The 14,884-nt window shown below is 43.7% G+C and overlaps 3 protein-coding genes across 4 annotated transcripts; 2 read left to right on the top strand and 1 right to left on the bottom strand.

The window, feature by feature from the left end:
• The first annotated feature begins 1,214 nt into the window (after positions 1–1,214).
• On the top strand, positions 1,215–3,247 carry LOC127316627 (CBS domain-containing protein CBSX6). Its single transcript, XM_051347070.2, has 2 exons — positions 1,215–1,578; positions 2,012–3,247. The coding sequence occupies exons 1-2, from the start codon at positions 1,244–1,246 to the stop codon at positions 2,883–2,885; spliced, it is 1,209 nt and encodes a 402-aa protein (XP_051203030.1). The 5' UTR covers positions 1,215–1,243; the 3' UTR covers positions 2,886–3,247.
• A 20-nt stretch (positions 3,248–3,267) lies between these two features.
• Positions 3,268–5,844, bottom strand: LOC127316628 (proteasome subunit beta type-1). 2 transcript variants are annotated; one of them, XM_051347071.2, is made up of 6 exons: positions 5,559–5,844; positions 4,918–5,005; positions 4,397–4,526; positions 4,169–4,311; positions 3,636–3,722; positions 3,268–3,550 (listed from the first exon to the last, which is right to left on the bottom strand). In XM_051347071.2, exons 1-6 carry the CDS (start codon positions 5,699–5,701, stop codon positions 3,476–3,478), a joined length of 666 nt encoding a protein of 221 aa, XP_051203031.1. In that variant the 5' UTR covers positions 5,702–5,844; the 3' UTR covers positions 3,268–3,475. The 2 variants fall into 2 exon arrangements, with proteins under 2 accessions (XP_051203031.1, XP_051203032.1); XM_051347072.2 differs by having other exon boundaries at positions 4,918–4,999.
• Positions 5,845–10,756: 4,912 nt separating this feature from the next.
• LOC127312803 (probable auxin efflux carrier component 5c) lies at positions 10,757–13,897 on the top strand. Its single transcript, XM_051343357.2, has 4 exons — positions 10,757–11,532; positions 11,646–11,889; positions 13,471–13,547; positions 13,674–13,897. The coding sequence occupies exons 1-4, from the start codon at positions 10,784–10,786 to the stop codon at positions 13,741–13,743; spliced, it is 1,140 nt and encodes a 379-aa protein (XP_051199317.1). The 5' UTR covers positions 10,757–10,783; the 3' UTR covers positions 13,744–13,897.
• Positions 13,898–14,884: the final 987 nt, after the last annotated feature.

Raw genomic sequence — 14,884 nt, 5'->3', positions numbered from 1 at the left:
CAGAAGCTATTTAACAAAAAGAAAACACGTCTCAATGCCTTTCCCAACCTCGAGGACCCTTTGCAACTGAGTAAATATAGCCTATTTCGCTCTCCTTAAAAACTAAACTCATAGGCTGACAAGAACCAACAAAGGAAAGAAGTGTGGTGGTATGGTTCTTCCGCGGTCTTTGCCTACTGTGTTGACCCGGTACCTTCAATTGGTAAAGCAGAGTTCAAATATTCCCAAGAAAGATGAAGTGGGGGACTCATTGAATTAGCTAGAGTTTTTTTAGTACTCACCGATCTCTTTTAGAGTATAAAGTTTGTATTAAATACGAGTCGGTTAAAAGAGATTGGATGGAGTACTTTTCTTCGAATTAAGGGGCCCAAAAGCCCTCGATTTTATTAAAGAAACCAGGTAAACATAATGTAGCAATGGACTTCAACAAGAGCCAAAAATTTCCACACATGCCTCAACAAACTTTAGAAACAAAAAACCTCTATACCCTAAAGGAACCTAACTCCAACTTGACAAGCAAAAGAGTTAGAACAAAAATAGACAAATTTTATTACAAAGATGTTCCCTCATCATTCAAACCTCCACCTGACTTGTTTTTTCATGTACTCTTATAAACCTCTTACTCCGATCCTACTGCCTTTTTTCTTGTAATTCAACTTCTCTTCTCATCCTGCAGCTTTAACATCATATGTGCCCACCCTTTTTTTCTACTGAAAATCTCAGCCGCAACTCGCAACAGCATTCCTGCTCTTCTGTGTTTTAAGTCTCGTTGACCTCGTATCTAGAGATTAGATCAAACATTTAACCAATAAGCAATCTGAGCAATTACACTAGTGAATCACGTGGAAACACATTCTTGAAACAAGCTGCATTTCATTGGATTGGAGGGAGTACGAAAAATTCTTGCAAGTGATATTATGATTGGGGGTAAGTAATAAAATCCGCTGCAAATTACTGCCGCTTCAAAAATAAAACCGTTTTAGGCATGGAGAGCGAGGGGCCACGCGCAAAAAAAAAAAATCATGATGTCGACGACGTCGGACGCGCGGGCACCACGTTGGCACGCTGGAGAAGTTTACATTCATCTCAGACGAGGACGCGTGTCATCCTTCTCCTGCAAATCTGCGCCCCGCCCGAGTTTAGATTCCGTCCGACTCGAGAGACAAAACGGCACGGGACGGAATGTCGACCAGAACGGGAGGTCAACATCCCGCGCGCGCGTGGCATCATCGGGCGGAGGCGGATGGCCCACATTGTGTTCCTCCGCGCCGCCGCCTTCGACCTCACGGCCGGCAAGCCGGCGCTCGCGGGCGTCCCGGCGTCCGCGCCGCTCTCCGCGGCGGCCGCGGCCATCCCGTCGTCGCCGGATGCCGCCGTCGCCGTCTGGCGCGAGGGCGCCTCGCCGCTGGCGCCGGCCGCGGCCACCGTCGTCGGGCTGCTCAGCTCGCTCGACGTCGTCGCATTCCTGGCCTCCCACCGCGCGGGAGGAGGCACCGACGCCTCCGCGATGAAGACGCCCGCCGGCGACGTGGTGCCGCGGGAGCAGGCCGTCGTCCGCGAGGTCGAGCCCGACGCCAGGTCAGGGCACGGCAATGTTCTTGCTATCTTTTTTTTTCCAGCAGTATAAACTCCCATGTTTGGCATGTTATTGTACTTTCAACGAGTAGAAAATCATCGTCTTTGCATTACACTATATAGGCAGTATTATGTTCGTGCCCATTTCTTACATCAATTAGAATTGTTGAAAATGTGAATGCTACTGTTTGTTGTTGTGCTCAGATTGTTTGGTCCAGACACCAATCAGCTAACGTGGCTTGAATCAGTTTTTCGTATTGAGGTTGGCCTTAGTTTCCATAACCTTGGAATCAACTGGTATCTTGGCCCCAAGCTTTTGCCTACTGTAGTACGATGATGCCTAAGTCTGTAGGGGAAATTAGCATTCATGTAAAATATCCATTATACTGTAGTTCTGAATTTTGGAAAGCTAACGCCAAATCAATTCCATTCAAAGGTTGATCGAGGTAGTGGAGCTGATGAAGCAGGGGGCAAAGCGCGTACTTGTCCGCAAGCACATCACAGATGGATGCGCCGTCAGCAAGCAGCCCTTTGCGCCATTCTACAAAGCTCCGCTGAAGATCACCGGAACACCCCGCGCAGCTACACCCCAGACAATCAGAAGGTCGCCGTCATCATCGACGTTTGCCTATGACAAGTACTGCTGCCTGACACGAGAAGACATCATTCGCTTCCTCATCAACTGCCTTGGTGCCCTTGCGCCGATACCATTGCTGTCAATCTCCTCTCTTGGAGCCATCAGCCGTAGCTACTGCCACGTCGAAGCCTCCTCGCCGACTATCGAGGCTATCTGGAAGATACCCTCCGACCCACGCGTCGTCGCCGTTGTGCAGACCAACAAAGATGGAGCACACGTAATTCTAGGTGAGATATCTGCTCATAAGCTGTGGAAGCGTGATTATTCGGCTGCTGCAGATGCAATGGCAAGGCTCTCAGCACTGCACTTCGCCACTGGCATCGACGAGAATGGAGCAGCGCCAGCATCTGCAAGTGGCACCGGTATCCGTGCAAGGAGGGGGGAGGTGGAGAATGACATTGTGCCTTCTCCAAGGTCTATGAGATTCAGCAGCAGGAAAATTGGGTTCTCGGCCAGCTTTGCAAGCCAGATGGTGCCAAGTCACCGGAAGAACATAGTGCTGACCTGCAAAACGACAAGCTCTCTTGCTGCTGTGATGGCTCAGATGCTGGCGCACAGGGCCACACACCTCTGGGTCACAGAAGGCGACGACAGCGAGGAACCCATATTGATTGGCATGATTGGGTACGCGGAAATCTTCAACGCAGTCACTAGAGGTGTTCTTCTGGCTTGATCATCAGTGCAGATTCACTTCACGTTGAGCAAGTTTGGCAAATGGATGAGTTCTGCATTCTCTTGTTTCTTTATCAATTTCCATCGAAATTCAGAAGGGAAAAGAGGTGCATCAAATCTGGTTGCAGCAGAGCTATTGGCATTGAGTAGGAAGGACTCGCCTCATGTCCTATTAGCTGGTCAGAGTACATTACACGACCAACTCCTGATTGGTTTAATATCTAGAGGTTAGTAGTATGTTCGACTCAATGTTTTATGTGTAGTCTGTTCTTTCTCCATCTTTTCATCGGAGAAAGTTCAGTTCTGCTGTCCTATGATCATTTTCTGCTGGCATATCAAGTTCCACAATTCATCTGTGTTCAACTTATAAGTGATTCGGTATGTAATTCCAAACTGAGCGTAGTAAGTAGTGTAGTAGCTTATTATGACACAAGACACTGTCTGCATAGCCAATCTTACAACAGTGAACAAACAGAAAATAAATTAAATCTGAGGCGAAAATAAAATCTTGGTCTGTGGCAATAAGTGATGCTTCGTGATAAATGGAGTAATGGTAATGTTATTTCACAAGTATACCATATTACCATCACACTAGTCCTTCCTTAGCTCAATCCAGTCCCTGCGGGTGCCGGAGCTGTTGATGACTATGATTTCCAAACTATCTCCCTGCAAAGTTTCATAGAACAATGGTATTTGAGTCAGATTTAGACAGTAGCAATCATTAGCATCTAAGGGCAAGGAAACATCATACAGTGTATATATCTCGTTCTGTGGCTGATGCGAAAACGTCCTTCACCAGATCAACTGCATCTGATTCAGACAAGGGTGTCACTGCATCCTGCATAATTAGCATGGCGTTTAGAGTTGTGAAACGTCAAATGTATTTACATGGCAACTCGCACCAGAATTTTTTACTGTACTAAATATTATTTTTGCATGCTGATAGGTCCGTAGATTTGCACACCCGTGTGGCACCTGGGTCACTGAGCATGAAACATTCCCGTTTATGTTCGTGAACTCGTACAGATGAGCCGACAAAGGTCTAAATCCTACTATATTGAAGATTGCAGATGATACCACACCTTATCTCAATCTTAAGAAATTGGACCATGTTGTCACCATCTAATATCATTGGAGAAATAATGCATTTGGATTTGAAGCATTTTTTCTGGGCAACTTCCACAAATTTCTAATGACCTTAGTTAGCAGTAGCATGGTTATATTGTAGCTTCAAATAAGCCTAGCATGCCAGCCATTATTAGCAGTTGAGTCTTACAAACTCACCCGAGCCGGCAGTATTAGAGGACTAGGAGATTTCAACTGCTTGTCTAGAACAGGCATCATGAGCGCTGCACCTGTTCCCTGAGCACTATAGCCGGTCCTCTCATACGACCCAACAGCATCATACGTGAAGACACATCCTTTACCTGTGGAAGGAAAAGAAATGCTCAGACTCATGATCACCACTGAGCGATTCAATTCAATGTAATTAGAAAATAACCCGAGTCATACCTTCGCTGTCCAGTCCACCCAACACATTGAAAGCATAGTATGGGAAGAATCTCTTATAGTAGAGGGTGTTTGACAGCAATTGTGCCATTGCAGGGCAGCTCATCTTCTTGTTATGGTTGTGTTCATACAACTACAAAGTACACAAACATGGGACATGATAAACTTGTGCTATTATGATTCAGGATTACATAACTGTTACCCATATATGGTCTGCAGTCTCATATGAACAGATACTGTATCTGTTCAAATAAGGAGGCAATCTAGCAGCTACATTGTCATTGTCGTAATGATCGGAAGTGAACAAAGGACCATGCAAGCACATACAATCTTTAACATCATGGTGATGATAATTCAAGTTAATATAAAAGCAGAACGTTGGACACTTGGATCCCAGTTTCGAGATAATTTGTGATGGAGTATTGTTGCAAGTGTGCATAGAAGCCAGTAAAAGTAAGAGTGGGTAACCGCGGACACATCTTATAGATAGATGGCTTAGGATCTCAGTACGCTATCAGACTTACCAGTTCCTTTGCGGACAGGTTCTTCTGCAAAGCTTTGATATCGCCTTGAAATCCAGACGAGGCCAACACGCATTTGTCCGCCCTTATTCTAAAGTAAGCAGAGAGAACAACGTGAGCACATCCATTCACCAATGTGGCAAAGCTTTCAGATCAGGATACTCTCCGTGTTTAGCAGCATACTGAGTTGGTTCCAGCAGAAGTATACTTCTGTGTACAGCAACAGTTTCTTCTGAAAGTTGGACTAATTTGCCATCAAATTGACAAAGCCCGTTTACATGGCATACGATTTGAAGTATAGGTAGATTAAATGGATTATCAATCGTAACTAGTACAACAACTTCTCGAAGCGCTCCCAAACTTTCAGCAACAGAATATGGATTTGCAGTTGCTGCTAACTGTCAGGATGGAATTGCAGCAGCTGCTAACTGTCAGACGAACTGTATAACAGAGGTTGCAGCAGAACATGTAGAGGCGTACAGCCACAGTGTTTACCAGGAAGCTAAAACTCGCGAGCCCATCCATACGCAAGGACTGCATCGCCGAACATCCTGGTTTACCCCCACGGCCCCAAGCCCTACCGTCGACTATGTGAAGGGAAGAGAGAGCAAAAGGATGAAGGCGGAGGCGGGAGCATGACGTACAGGTGCGCGATCTTGGAGTGGCGGCGGGAGAGGATGCTGTATCCGACGGAGAGGCGGGTGTCAGCGGCGACGACGCAGTAGTCGGCCCCCGCGACGGCCACGCACGTGCCGCCGTTGTTCTCGTACGGATCGAACCTCGCCATGGCCGCTCTGGGAGGAACCGGGGTCACCTCGTGGACTCGTTCTCTCTCCTCTTCGGGTCCTCTCTGCGCTGCTCCGCCGTGAACTCGTCTCGCTCTCGATACGGACAAGGAGCGCGGCCAAGAGGGAGAGGGGCTATGTAAACTAGCACTCACCAGCGGGAGCTCTGCTCTTCTTGGAGTGCAAGAAGAAGAAGAAGAACGACAAGAGAGCCCAGCCCGGCTCGGTTGCTGTTCCGAAGTCACCGGGCCTAGTGGGAGGCGTAGTGGGCTGGGACGGGCCTACTCCGGGGGACTCTAGCCTGGAACGGGCTGACATTTTGCCAGGTTTTGATTGGCCTAACTGGAAAAATATCTTGAATGGGCTAGGAGGGGGGGGGGTTACCACTGATCAACGTCAAATTGCAATTTAGTTTCTAACAAGCCATGTCTTCGTGTCCTTGTGGGCGACCTCTCGACGATGTACATAGTTTCCTGTCTTAGTGCGGTTGTGGCCAGAAAGGTTGAAACTGAAGGGGTCGTAGTGTTCTGCACCTGTGGATCAATGGATCTCGATTCCACAATTTCTCGTATGGTGCTTCAGCTTGTTTTGGCAGTGGTGGCAGCGATGGTGATGCCAACCGTGGTATGGCCATGTGTTCTCTAGTATCGGTTTTTTGTGCTTCCGACCTTCTTCCTCGGCAATACTCCATCAAAGCAACGACTTAACTAACATCTTTCCAACTTGTTGTACATTACCGGTCATAGTGGGCCGGGCTTCGCATACAGCAATTCAAAACCTAGTCTAGCTTCTGCAGCATTTCTTGACTAGAGTTATGCTTGGATATCGAGATGCTAAAGGTGAAGCTCTAGACAACATCGAAGAACCTTGATGAGCTGATGTAAATTTTAGTTTTTCCACAGGTCTTTACTGATCGTCTTGTGTCAGTTTGTTCAATCCGATATATTTTGTTAAATTAGTCAATAAAGTTGGATCGTTGCTAAAAAAAAAAGTAAAGTGTGGTGAAACTTGGGAATCTCGGATAAGAAGCTTAGTCAAATTTGAATAAAATAAGACCATTGATCTTACCTTACAAACCACACAAAGCGACTCCTATAACTTTGGCGAAGAAAAAATATTTAACAACGCAATATAAAAAACTTCTAAATTCCTGGAATTTCAAGGAAAACATTCGTAGGATAGTGCGATCGATAAAATTCGTGGAACGGAATAATTTCATTGTCTACTAGATGGAACAGCTCAGCTTTCTCCGTTGCCATGTCTCCCTCTATGGTTGAGTGTTGACTGTTGATACGAAGTAGAGGAAGACAAAAGCTATTTCATGGTAACTCTTTGCGTCAAGTTGATCTTCGTAAATAACCTATAGTAGTACGAGCGTTTCTATTATAGCATCAGGGACCCACAGAGAGATATACTCAATCCGTTCGAAGATAAATGTCGTAGTTTTGTCGCATGTATTTACACACTAAAACGTGTTTAGATATATGAAAGTGTTTGATCTAGTACAACCCATTCTCCCTAAACTCAAACATATCAAAGAGTACCCTTTAGTAATTAAGCATATGAAGAGGTATGGAACGATCTCAGCTCTTCATGAGTTTGAGTTGGGGGAAGGAAATATGATAAGCTCGATCGTAGAGTCAGTGACAGATCCTACTTTTGTTAGCACCTCCTCGGCTAATCACAATAGCTTCCCCAACCATGACATCAGTGCTTCCCTTTACACTTTAGTTATGAAATTTACCTTTGCCTCCGACGTCGCGAGAGCACGCAGCACCGATCCAGCGATGGTGTGCTGCGTCCGTGGCAGGACTAGCTAGGAGTCTAGGAGGAGTCACCACTCACCACTACGAGCTAGTGCTTCATGCATGGCTTAGTTTATTAGCTGCTCCTTTCTCCCTCTAACTCCATGACCGTCCGTCCGATGATACATAGCTAAAATTAGCACTCCCAAAGCGATGCTTAGAGGCAGCGGCAGAAAAGCTCCGGTGGTTTTGTGCATGCATGCATCATGCATGGGCAGGTCACTTAGGGATACAAAAACAATGGGCTCGGCCCGCCGGAGCTGCTTGCACCAGTAAACGCGCCACGTTTGGAGGATACGCGATTGTAGCTGTCTCTATAGCATGTGGACAACCGTAACTTTTTTACGGAAATGTCTACACGTTTGGAGGATACGACAAAGAAATTTATTTCTCAACATGGGTAGCAATGTAATCTCGGGATTCGTCCTCCACGTTCTTAGGCATCAATACATTGTCTCAGTTGATTACTTGTATTAAGGTCTTGTTTTCGCTTTGGATGTTAAACATCTGTATATATCTCAATTATGCAGAGGCCTGATGTATTGCTTAACTTTTTCTTAATTAATACAACATCTTTTATCGAAAGAAGATGTAGCTTACAGCGGGACATTAGTCGACGGCTGAAGTAGGCAAAGCGCGCATACATCACTGGTATAAAAGCCTTTCAAGGGGAACATGTACATGCAGGCTTTGTTAGCTTACGTGCCTCCACTGAAAAAGAAATAAAAAGGTTAGCTTACATGCCTGCACACCGAGAAAGCAAGCATATCGCTGGAATATGATATTGCCGTCAACTTACATGCGCTGCCGCGTACGCTGCTCCCAGATATATACCAACGGACAACAGTTTGACTGTTTTATTTCTGGCATGCTCAACCAGTCACCCTCGATTATTTCTCATTAAGATCTCTTCTTCCCCTCTCATTCTTCCTCTTTGGTGATGGCCTTGCGAGTTGGTGCCGATGATGACAGCAGAGATGGTGATCGTGTGCAAGATGGAGACCAACATCTATTTAGAGGTTTAAGGGTGCAACCGGCTGCTGATGGTTGCAGAGAATATTTTTCTACCGGGTACCCATTAGTAGATTACAATATGTTTAGAGTCAATAGTGTATGCTTTTGTTTCAGATGGCTGATATTTGTATCGAACCTCTCTGATCCATGATTTGTATCCGTGGTTTGTAAACTATGATATTCTGATACACTGTTAATAAAAGGTTGTGTGCATCTGTTGATGCAGAGACTGGGTATACCCCATTTCGAAAACAAATAGAGGTTTAAGGGTGCCAATCCAGAATTTCTACCAAACCGTTATCTGCCGGTGCATTTTCTCCATTGATGCATGCTCTTAGATTCATGTCTTAGATGTAGCATCTACGAATTTGATTCATAGATGCAATCAATGGAGAAAAATATGCCGCGAAGTACTGGTTCCGGTAAAATAACATTCATTGGTAAGGGTGCAAATAATTGACTAGAACCTGAGAATTTCAAAGGGAAGGCTTGATTGGACCGGAGAAGGAGGGGATGGTGGTGGCAACAACAAGATAACTATGGATCGCCACTGGAGGTGAGATATACAGAATGGGAGGAAGATATATAATGGTACTCCATGTAGGTCAATCACTGTCAACCGTGAACTAGACCATATCGTACGAAAAAAAAGATGCATATACAGATCCATTCAAATTCACAATTGAAAACTTCATGAACAAATTGACAACAATCATCTATCATGGTTTAAATAAAATAAAAAAATTAGAACTATATCATGCATTAGGAGAAAAATTAGTAGTAACAACAATATAATAAGTACTTCCTACATTCGTTGCAAAAAAATAAGTACTTCATGTCGAAATATAGTCTTTGTACTAAGTAGGGCTAAAACACTATAAATATTGACCAAGTTTATAAAAAATTATCAGCTTCCATAATACCAAATCAATGTAATTAGATTCATCATGAAATAAACTATATAATACCTATTTGGATTCCTTAGCTAGAAGTTGTGTTACTAGATTTGTCATGAAAAAAAAAATCTAGAATACATTAGAAACTAAGTATTTATCGGTCAGGCAGCACCCATATTGGAACCGGGATAAGTGACTTGTAGTCAATGCCTTATTGCTTGGTCATGCCCCTAAAAAATCAAAGCAGAAATTAGGAATAGAAAAAATAAGCATCCATGTTTCTTTAATTAAAATACCCTTAATTTAATTTTGATGATAACTGAAATTTCTTTTTTCCCAAGAAAATTATTCCTGGTTTTTGTTCCAGATTTTCTTATTCTCTCATATAGGTTCTATCTTAAAACATATATTGATGATACAATAATAAACTATGTTTCTTTATTGCGACAATATGGACAACAAGACCCACGAGATACCTGGTATATGCTGATTTTGACCAATACTAGTAGTAGCAATGTAAAATATTTTTGTATGATTTTCATATTGATATATAGTAGTAAAATAAAACTAAGCTAAGTAAACAAGATATTAAAAAACAGATTAAGATTATCATCCTGACAACAACTCCTGAGAATGGTTGCTTGATGCCTGCTTTTAAAATTGGTTATATAATTATGGTATACATTAAGAAAACTATAGGCCACATGTCAGATGTACTTTTAAGTCTCTAAATTCTCTACTTGGGCTAGCTGCAACTTATTAGACAGAAAACTAGGGTCATCCGAAAAAGGGGTTTGATTTTTGTGTTTTGTGCAACAATGACATTAAATCTTGGTGCTTTGTGCAATTTTCACCGTCCTTTTAGAAAACATATTAGGCCTCCATGTGCAAAGATTAATAGAAAGTACACCCTCCGATCTGTGAATAAGTTGTTATCCTAACTCTTTTTTAAAACATTACCAACTTTATCGAAAAACGTTGTAGCATGAAATGCAATTCTATAATATGCTAATTTGACATCATATATTGCTACTTGCAAGATCTTTCTCTAGCTTCTGGTGCTTAATGGTAAAAACTTTGCCTTTTGATTGCAGGATTGAGAAACACCAATGATCTACGTAGCGCATGTGTATTGAGTACACCAAACCTGCCTCTGTTTGGCCGATGGAGGCAAGCAGACATGGCAATGCCCCTCCCATTCAAGTATTCCACCGATCGATCTCCTGTGCTTGTCCTTTCCAATTCCATCTTCTCTAGCTCTATACTCCTGTCTTTGGGAGTATATAAAACCTCAGCTATAGCAGCACACTGCACACCAAAAAAAACCCATTCCAGAGCTACGTACACTAGGGGTACTCCATTAAGTAAGATGATAGCGTTGGGCGATCTTTACAAGGTGGTGGAGGCGATGGCGCCGCTCTACTTCGCGCTGGGCCTCGGGTACGGCTCGGTGCGGTGGTGGCGGTTCTTCACGGCGGAGCAGTGCGGCGCCATCAACACGCTTGTGGTCTGCTTCTCCATGCCCTTCTTCACCTTCGACTTCGTGGTCCGCACGGACCCCTTCGCCATGAACTACCGCGTCATCGCCGCCGACGCCGTCGCGAAGCTCCTCGCCGTGCTAGCCGCGGCCGCCTGGGCTCGCTGCGCCAAGGCCAAGGCCGGCTCCTGCTCGTGGTCCATCACAGGGTTCTCCCTCGCGTCGCTCAACAACACGCTCGTCGTGGGCGTGCCGTTGCTGAACGCCATGTATGGGAAGTGGGCGCAGGACCTCATCGTGCAGATCGCCGTCGTGCAGTCCATCGTCTGGTTCCCGCTCCTGCTGCTCGCCTTCGAGCTGCGCAAGGCCTGGGTGGTCGGAGGCGTCCCCTCTTTCAGTTCTGCCAACGACGACGACGGCGGATCCACCACGAGCGACGACGAAAGAGCGCGCCGTGTGGAGCCGATGTCGTTGCAGAAGGACGGCGGCGCCGAGATGGACGTGGAAGCGGCGCCGCCCACCGGTGGCAGCAGGAGGATCAGGGTGTGGCCGATGGCGAGGACCGTGGGGCTGAAGCTGGCGAGGAATCCCAACGTGTACGCCAGTGTTCTCGGCGTCGCGTGGGCGTGCGTCGCCTACAGGTACGTACAAAACCCGCCGCCTCGTACCTGTCCAACCGCCGTTCCATACGTAGACGTGTTAACGCGTACCGATCTGTTTGAAAAGTCGATGAGTGTTTCGTTGTTGCGCGCAGGTGGCGCATCGGCATGCCGGCCATCGTGACGGGGTCGCTGCAGGTCATGTCCAGGACCGGCACCGGGATGTCTATGTTCAGCATGGGACTGTTCATGGGTCAGCAGGAGAGTATCGTCGCGTGCGGCGCCGGCCTGGCGGCGCTGGGGATGGCGCTGCGGTTCGTCGCCGGCCCGCTCGCGGCGCTCGCCGGAGCCGCCGCGCTCGGCCTCCGCGGCGACGTGCTGCACTTCGCCATCATACAGGTAGAGTCGTAGAGATCGATGCGCCGTCTCGTCAGCACGAGTGTTCCTGCTATGACTCATCTAGGACTGCAGCTGCATGCTTTTTCTTACGCGAGTGTGCGTAAGGGCGAATGTTTTTTTCGAATTTATACAGGTTAATCCGCTAACTTCCAACGAGTGACCTAACATTAAATAAACAACGTAAAAAAGAGAGTAAACGAACTGTGTAGTATCTGAGCTTCGTCATGTATGTTTCTTCTTCTTTTTCGGGTGATAAAGATGACCTCGTTTATATTGCGCACTATCAATCAACACACTACAACCTTGGTTCGGTCGATGTAGCATCTGGCATAGTATAAAGGGTGTGCCTAATTCTCAGTCAAATGATGTCCTCAAATCTCAATTTCAACTTATGTTGCAAGTGATAACTAGCAGGAATCACGAAGCAAATTTAACAGTGTACGACTTAATTGGGCAGAACTAGCAAATCCTTATGCATCCTCCTGCAATGTCAACTAGAAGTATACCTCTGCTGACATGGTTAAGGAAAGAAGATGTAGTCAATAGGTTATTAGCTCGTATTTTCCCCTGTTTTCCTATAAAAAAAAGTTTGTCCATCTTTGGGGGAATTACTATTTGAGCAGTATTGCTTCGTTATGGAACCGATGCCACCTAATGCCATCCAACAAGGTTTTTTTTTTACTTTTTCTGATATTTTTTATTTATTGTTTTCATTTTCTGCTTCTTTACTTACTATCAATTTTTGTTTATTTTCAGTCCTTTTTCTTCGTAAAGACATAGTTTCTTATCGTTATTCTCTCCTCTGTTTTTTATTTTCCAGCAAATACATGGATTTCTATTAAAATGTATCAATATTTCTGTTTTCACCATAAAATACATAAGTTTGTACTTTCTTCTTTCATTTCAATTTTATTTTCTTTTTTGTAAGTAGATGACTTATTTTTTAAATATATTAACATAATATTTGAGCATATGAACATATTATTTGATACATCCGAGTATTAATTTTATGTTTAGGAACATTCATAGAGAAATTGACAACATTAATTTACTGCGTATGAAAATAATTTGCAAATACATGATCACTTTATTCAATAAACATGAACAATTTCAGCGATGTATATGACCAATCATGTACATGTTAGTGGTCTGCACCAAATGTGCCCTGTATATTACCCCTTCTAGAGGCACTGCAACTAATGCATAATGCGTCAAATAGGAGCTCCTCATGATCGGTAATGCTAAAGTTCTGGCTTGCACCATGTTCTTATTATCTTAGCTCTATTTATTAGTTTATTTCTCTACTTTAATAAATCATAAATGTTGGAGTACAAGCATTGTAATAGTCGTTTCTAAACATCTACACATGTCGAGAGAGGGTACATTGTGAATGAGTAGGTAATATAATTTTGCCACCATTTCTTTTAAGGAACTGCCACGGTTTTTTTTTGCCATAAATTCATGATAAGTTACTCGTGCCAATACTGTTCCAGAAAAGACAGAGAAAAAAACCAATCAAATTTGCCAGACGACAATTCACAGGAGAAGACTATGTTCTAATAGTCTGTTCTCTACATGCAGGCAGCCCTACCGCAAGCAATCGCCTCCTTCGTCTGGGCAAAGGAGTATGGGCTCCACGCCGATGTACTCAGCACAGCGTAAGCATCTCATCTCACCTCTCTCGTGTCACCATATAATTATCATGTGTTCCATTCAGGAGTTATATGTGTTCAACAGTTGACGGAATGACTAACTTGTGAAATGATGGACTTTCATGTATGCAGAGTTATATTTGGAACGCTGATTTCGTTGCCGGTGCTCGTGGCATATTATGCAGTTCTTGAGATGATGTGACGAAGCACTGCTAATCTCAAGCTCAGCTGAGATGCAGTAGTAAATTTGCAATATATTTCTACTTTTAGCCCTTCACTAGGACTATACTTTAATGAAAAAAGTTACACCCTCTGATCCATAAGTGTTGGGTAGGGAGTATAATACTAGCGCCTATATCTCGCAAATATTCCATAGTTTTCAAGAGAATTGTACGACTCGCGAATTCATATATAGAGCTCTGTTAAGCATCGGTGGCTAAATGGATTGCCGCAACAATTAAAAGTACTTGCAAAGAAATAAATTAATGCAATGTATTTTACTATTCTATTAATATGGAAATTACAATCTTAATGGAATGGAGAAACAATTTGTTAGAATTGACTGTCATTAACTTTTATGCCCTGGATAGGTGCACCAAACACGTCAGAAATATTTTAAGAGTTATTCTCGAAAATAAAATTTGGTAAGAGTGTCACCTTAAATTGATGGTGCCGAGACATCTGCATACTTTAGAAGCATAGACGAAACCACAAAGTTGCATTGCACACGTCAAACATTGTGGCGTTTGTGAGCTCAGGCTTAGGATAGCCTTTTTATGAAAAAATTAAAAACATTTCTTAGAAGTCTAAAGAATATCTAAAAACAAATTTGAGGCGCATAAGGGCGTATACTACAGGGGTGTAAAATTGCAACACGAAATATTGTATACTCTAGGCTACAATAATATGGATCTAAGAAGCATGAAAATTGTTAGAATTTGGTATATTTTTAGCCCATAGTATGTGACTTTTTTTCTAAAATTCAAAAAGTATTACGCATAAAAAAATTACATTGGGCTGAGTGGCACAATACAGTAAATCTTACACAGATGGCCTAGAGAAAGCTTTTGAGTGACCGATAGTATGTGTGTTACTATTGAATTTGTTAGTTGTGTTAGAACATCTCTATTATATCACACAAATATTGCTCGTTAAAACACATCTAAGGGGTTTACGGTTGTGTGTGGGCTCCTGCTGAAAAAATCCAGTCAAATAACATGATCTGTTCAGCGGGAGCCCCGCATCAAACCGTTAATCGGTGTTCTTTCAGCACTTTGAGCATTTCAGTACAAATGTATGATTAAAACATATATAAATATGACATACATATATATGAATTATGA

Source organism: Lolium perenne, chromosome 7 (genome assembly GCF_019359855.2).
Source record: "Lolium perenne isolate Kyuss_39 chromosome 7, Kyuss_2.0, whole genome shotgun sequence".
Classification (NCBI taxonomy): domain Eukaryota; kingdom Viridiplantae; phylum Streptophyta; class Magnoliopsida; order Poales; family Poaceae; genus Lolium; species Lolium perenne.
The sequence above is the reverse complement of the archived record's forward strand: the minus strand, read 5'-3'. Positions and strand labels throughout refer to the sequence as shown.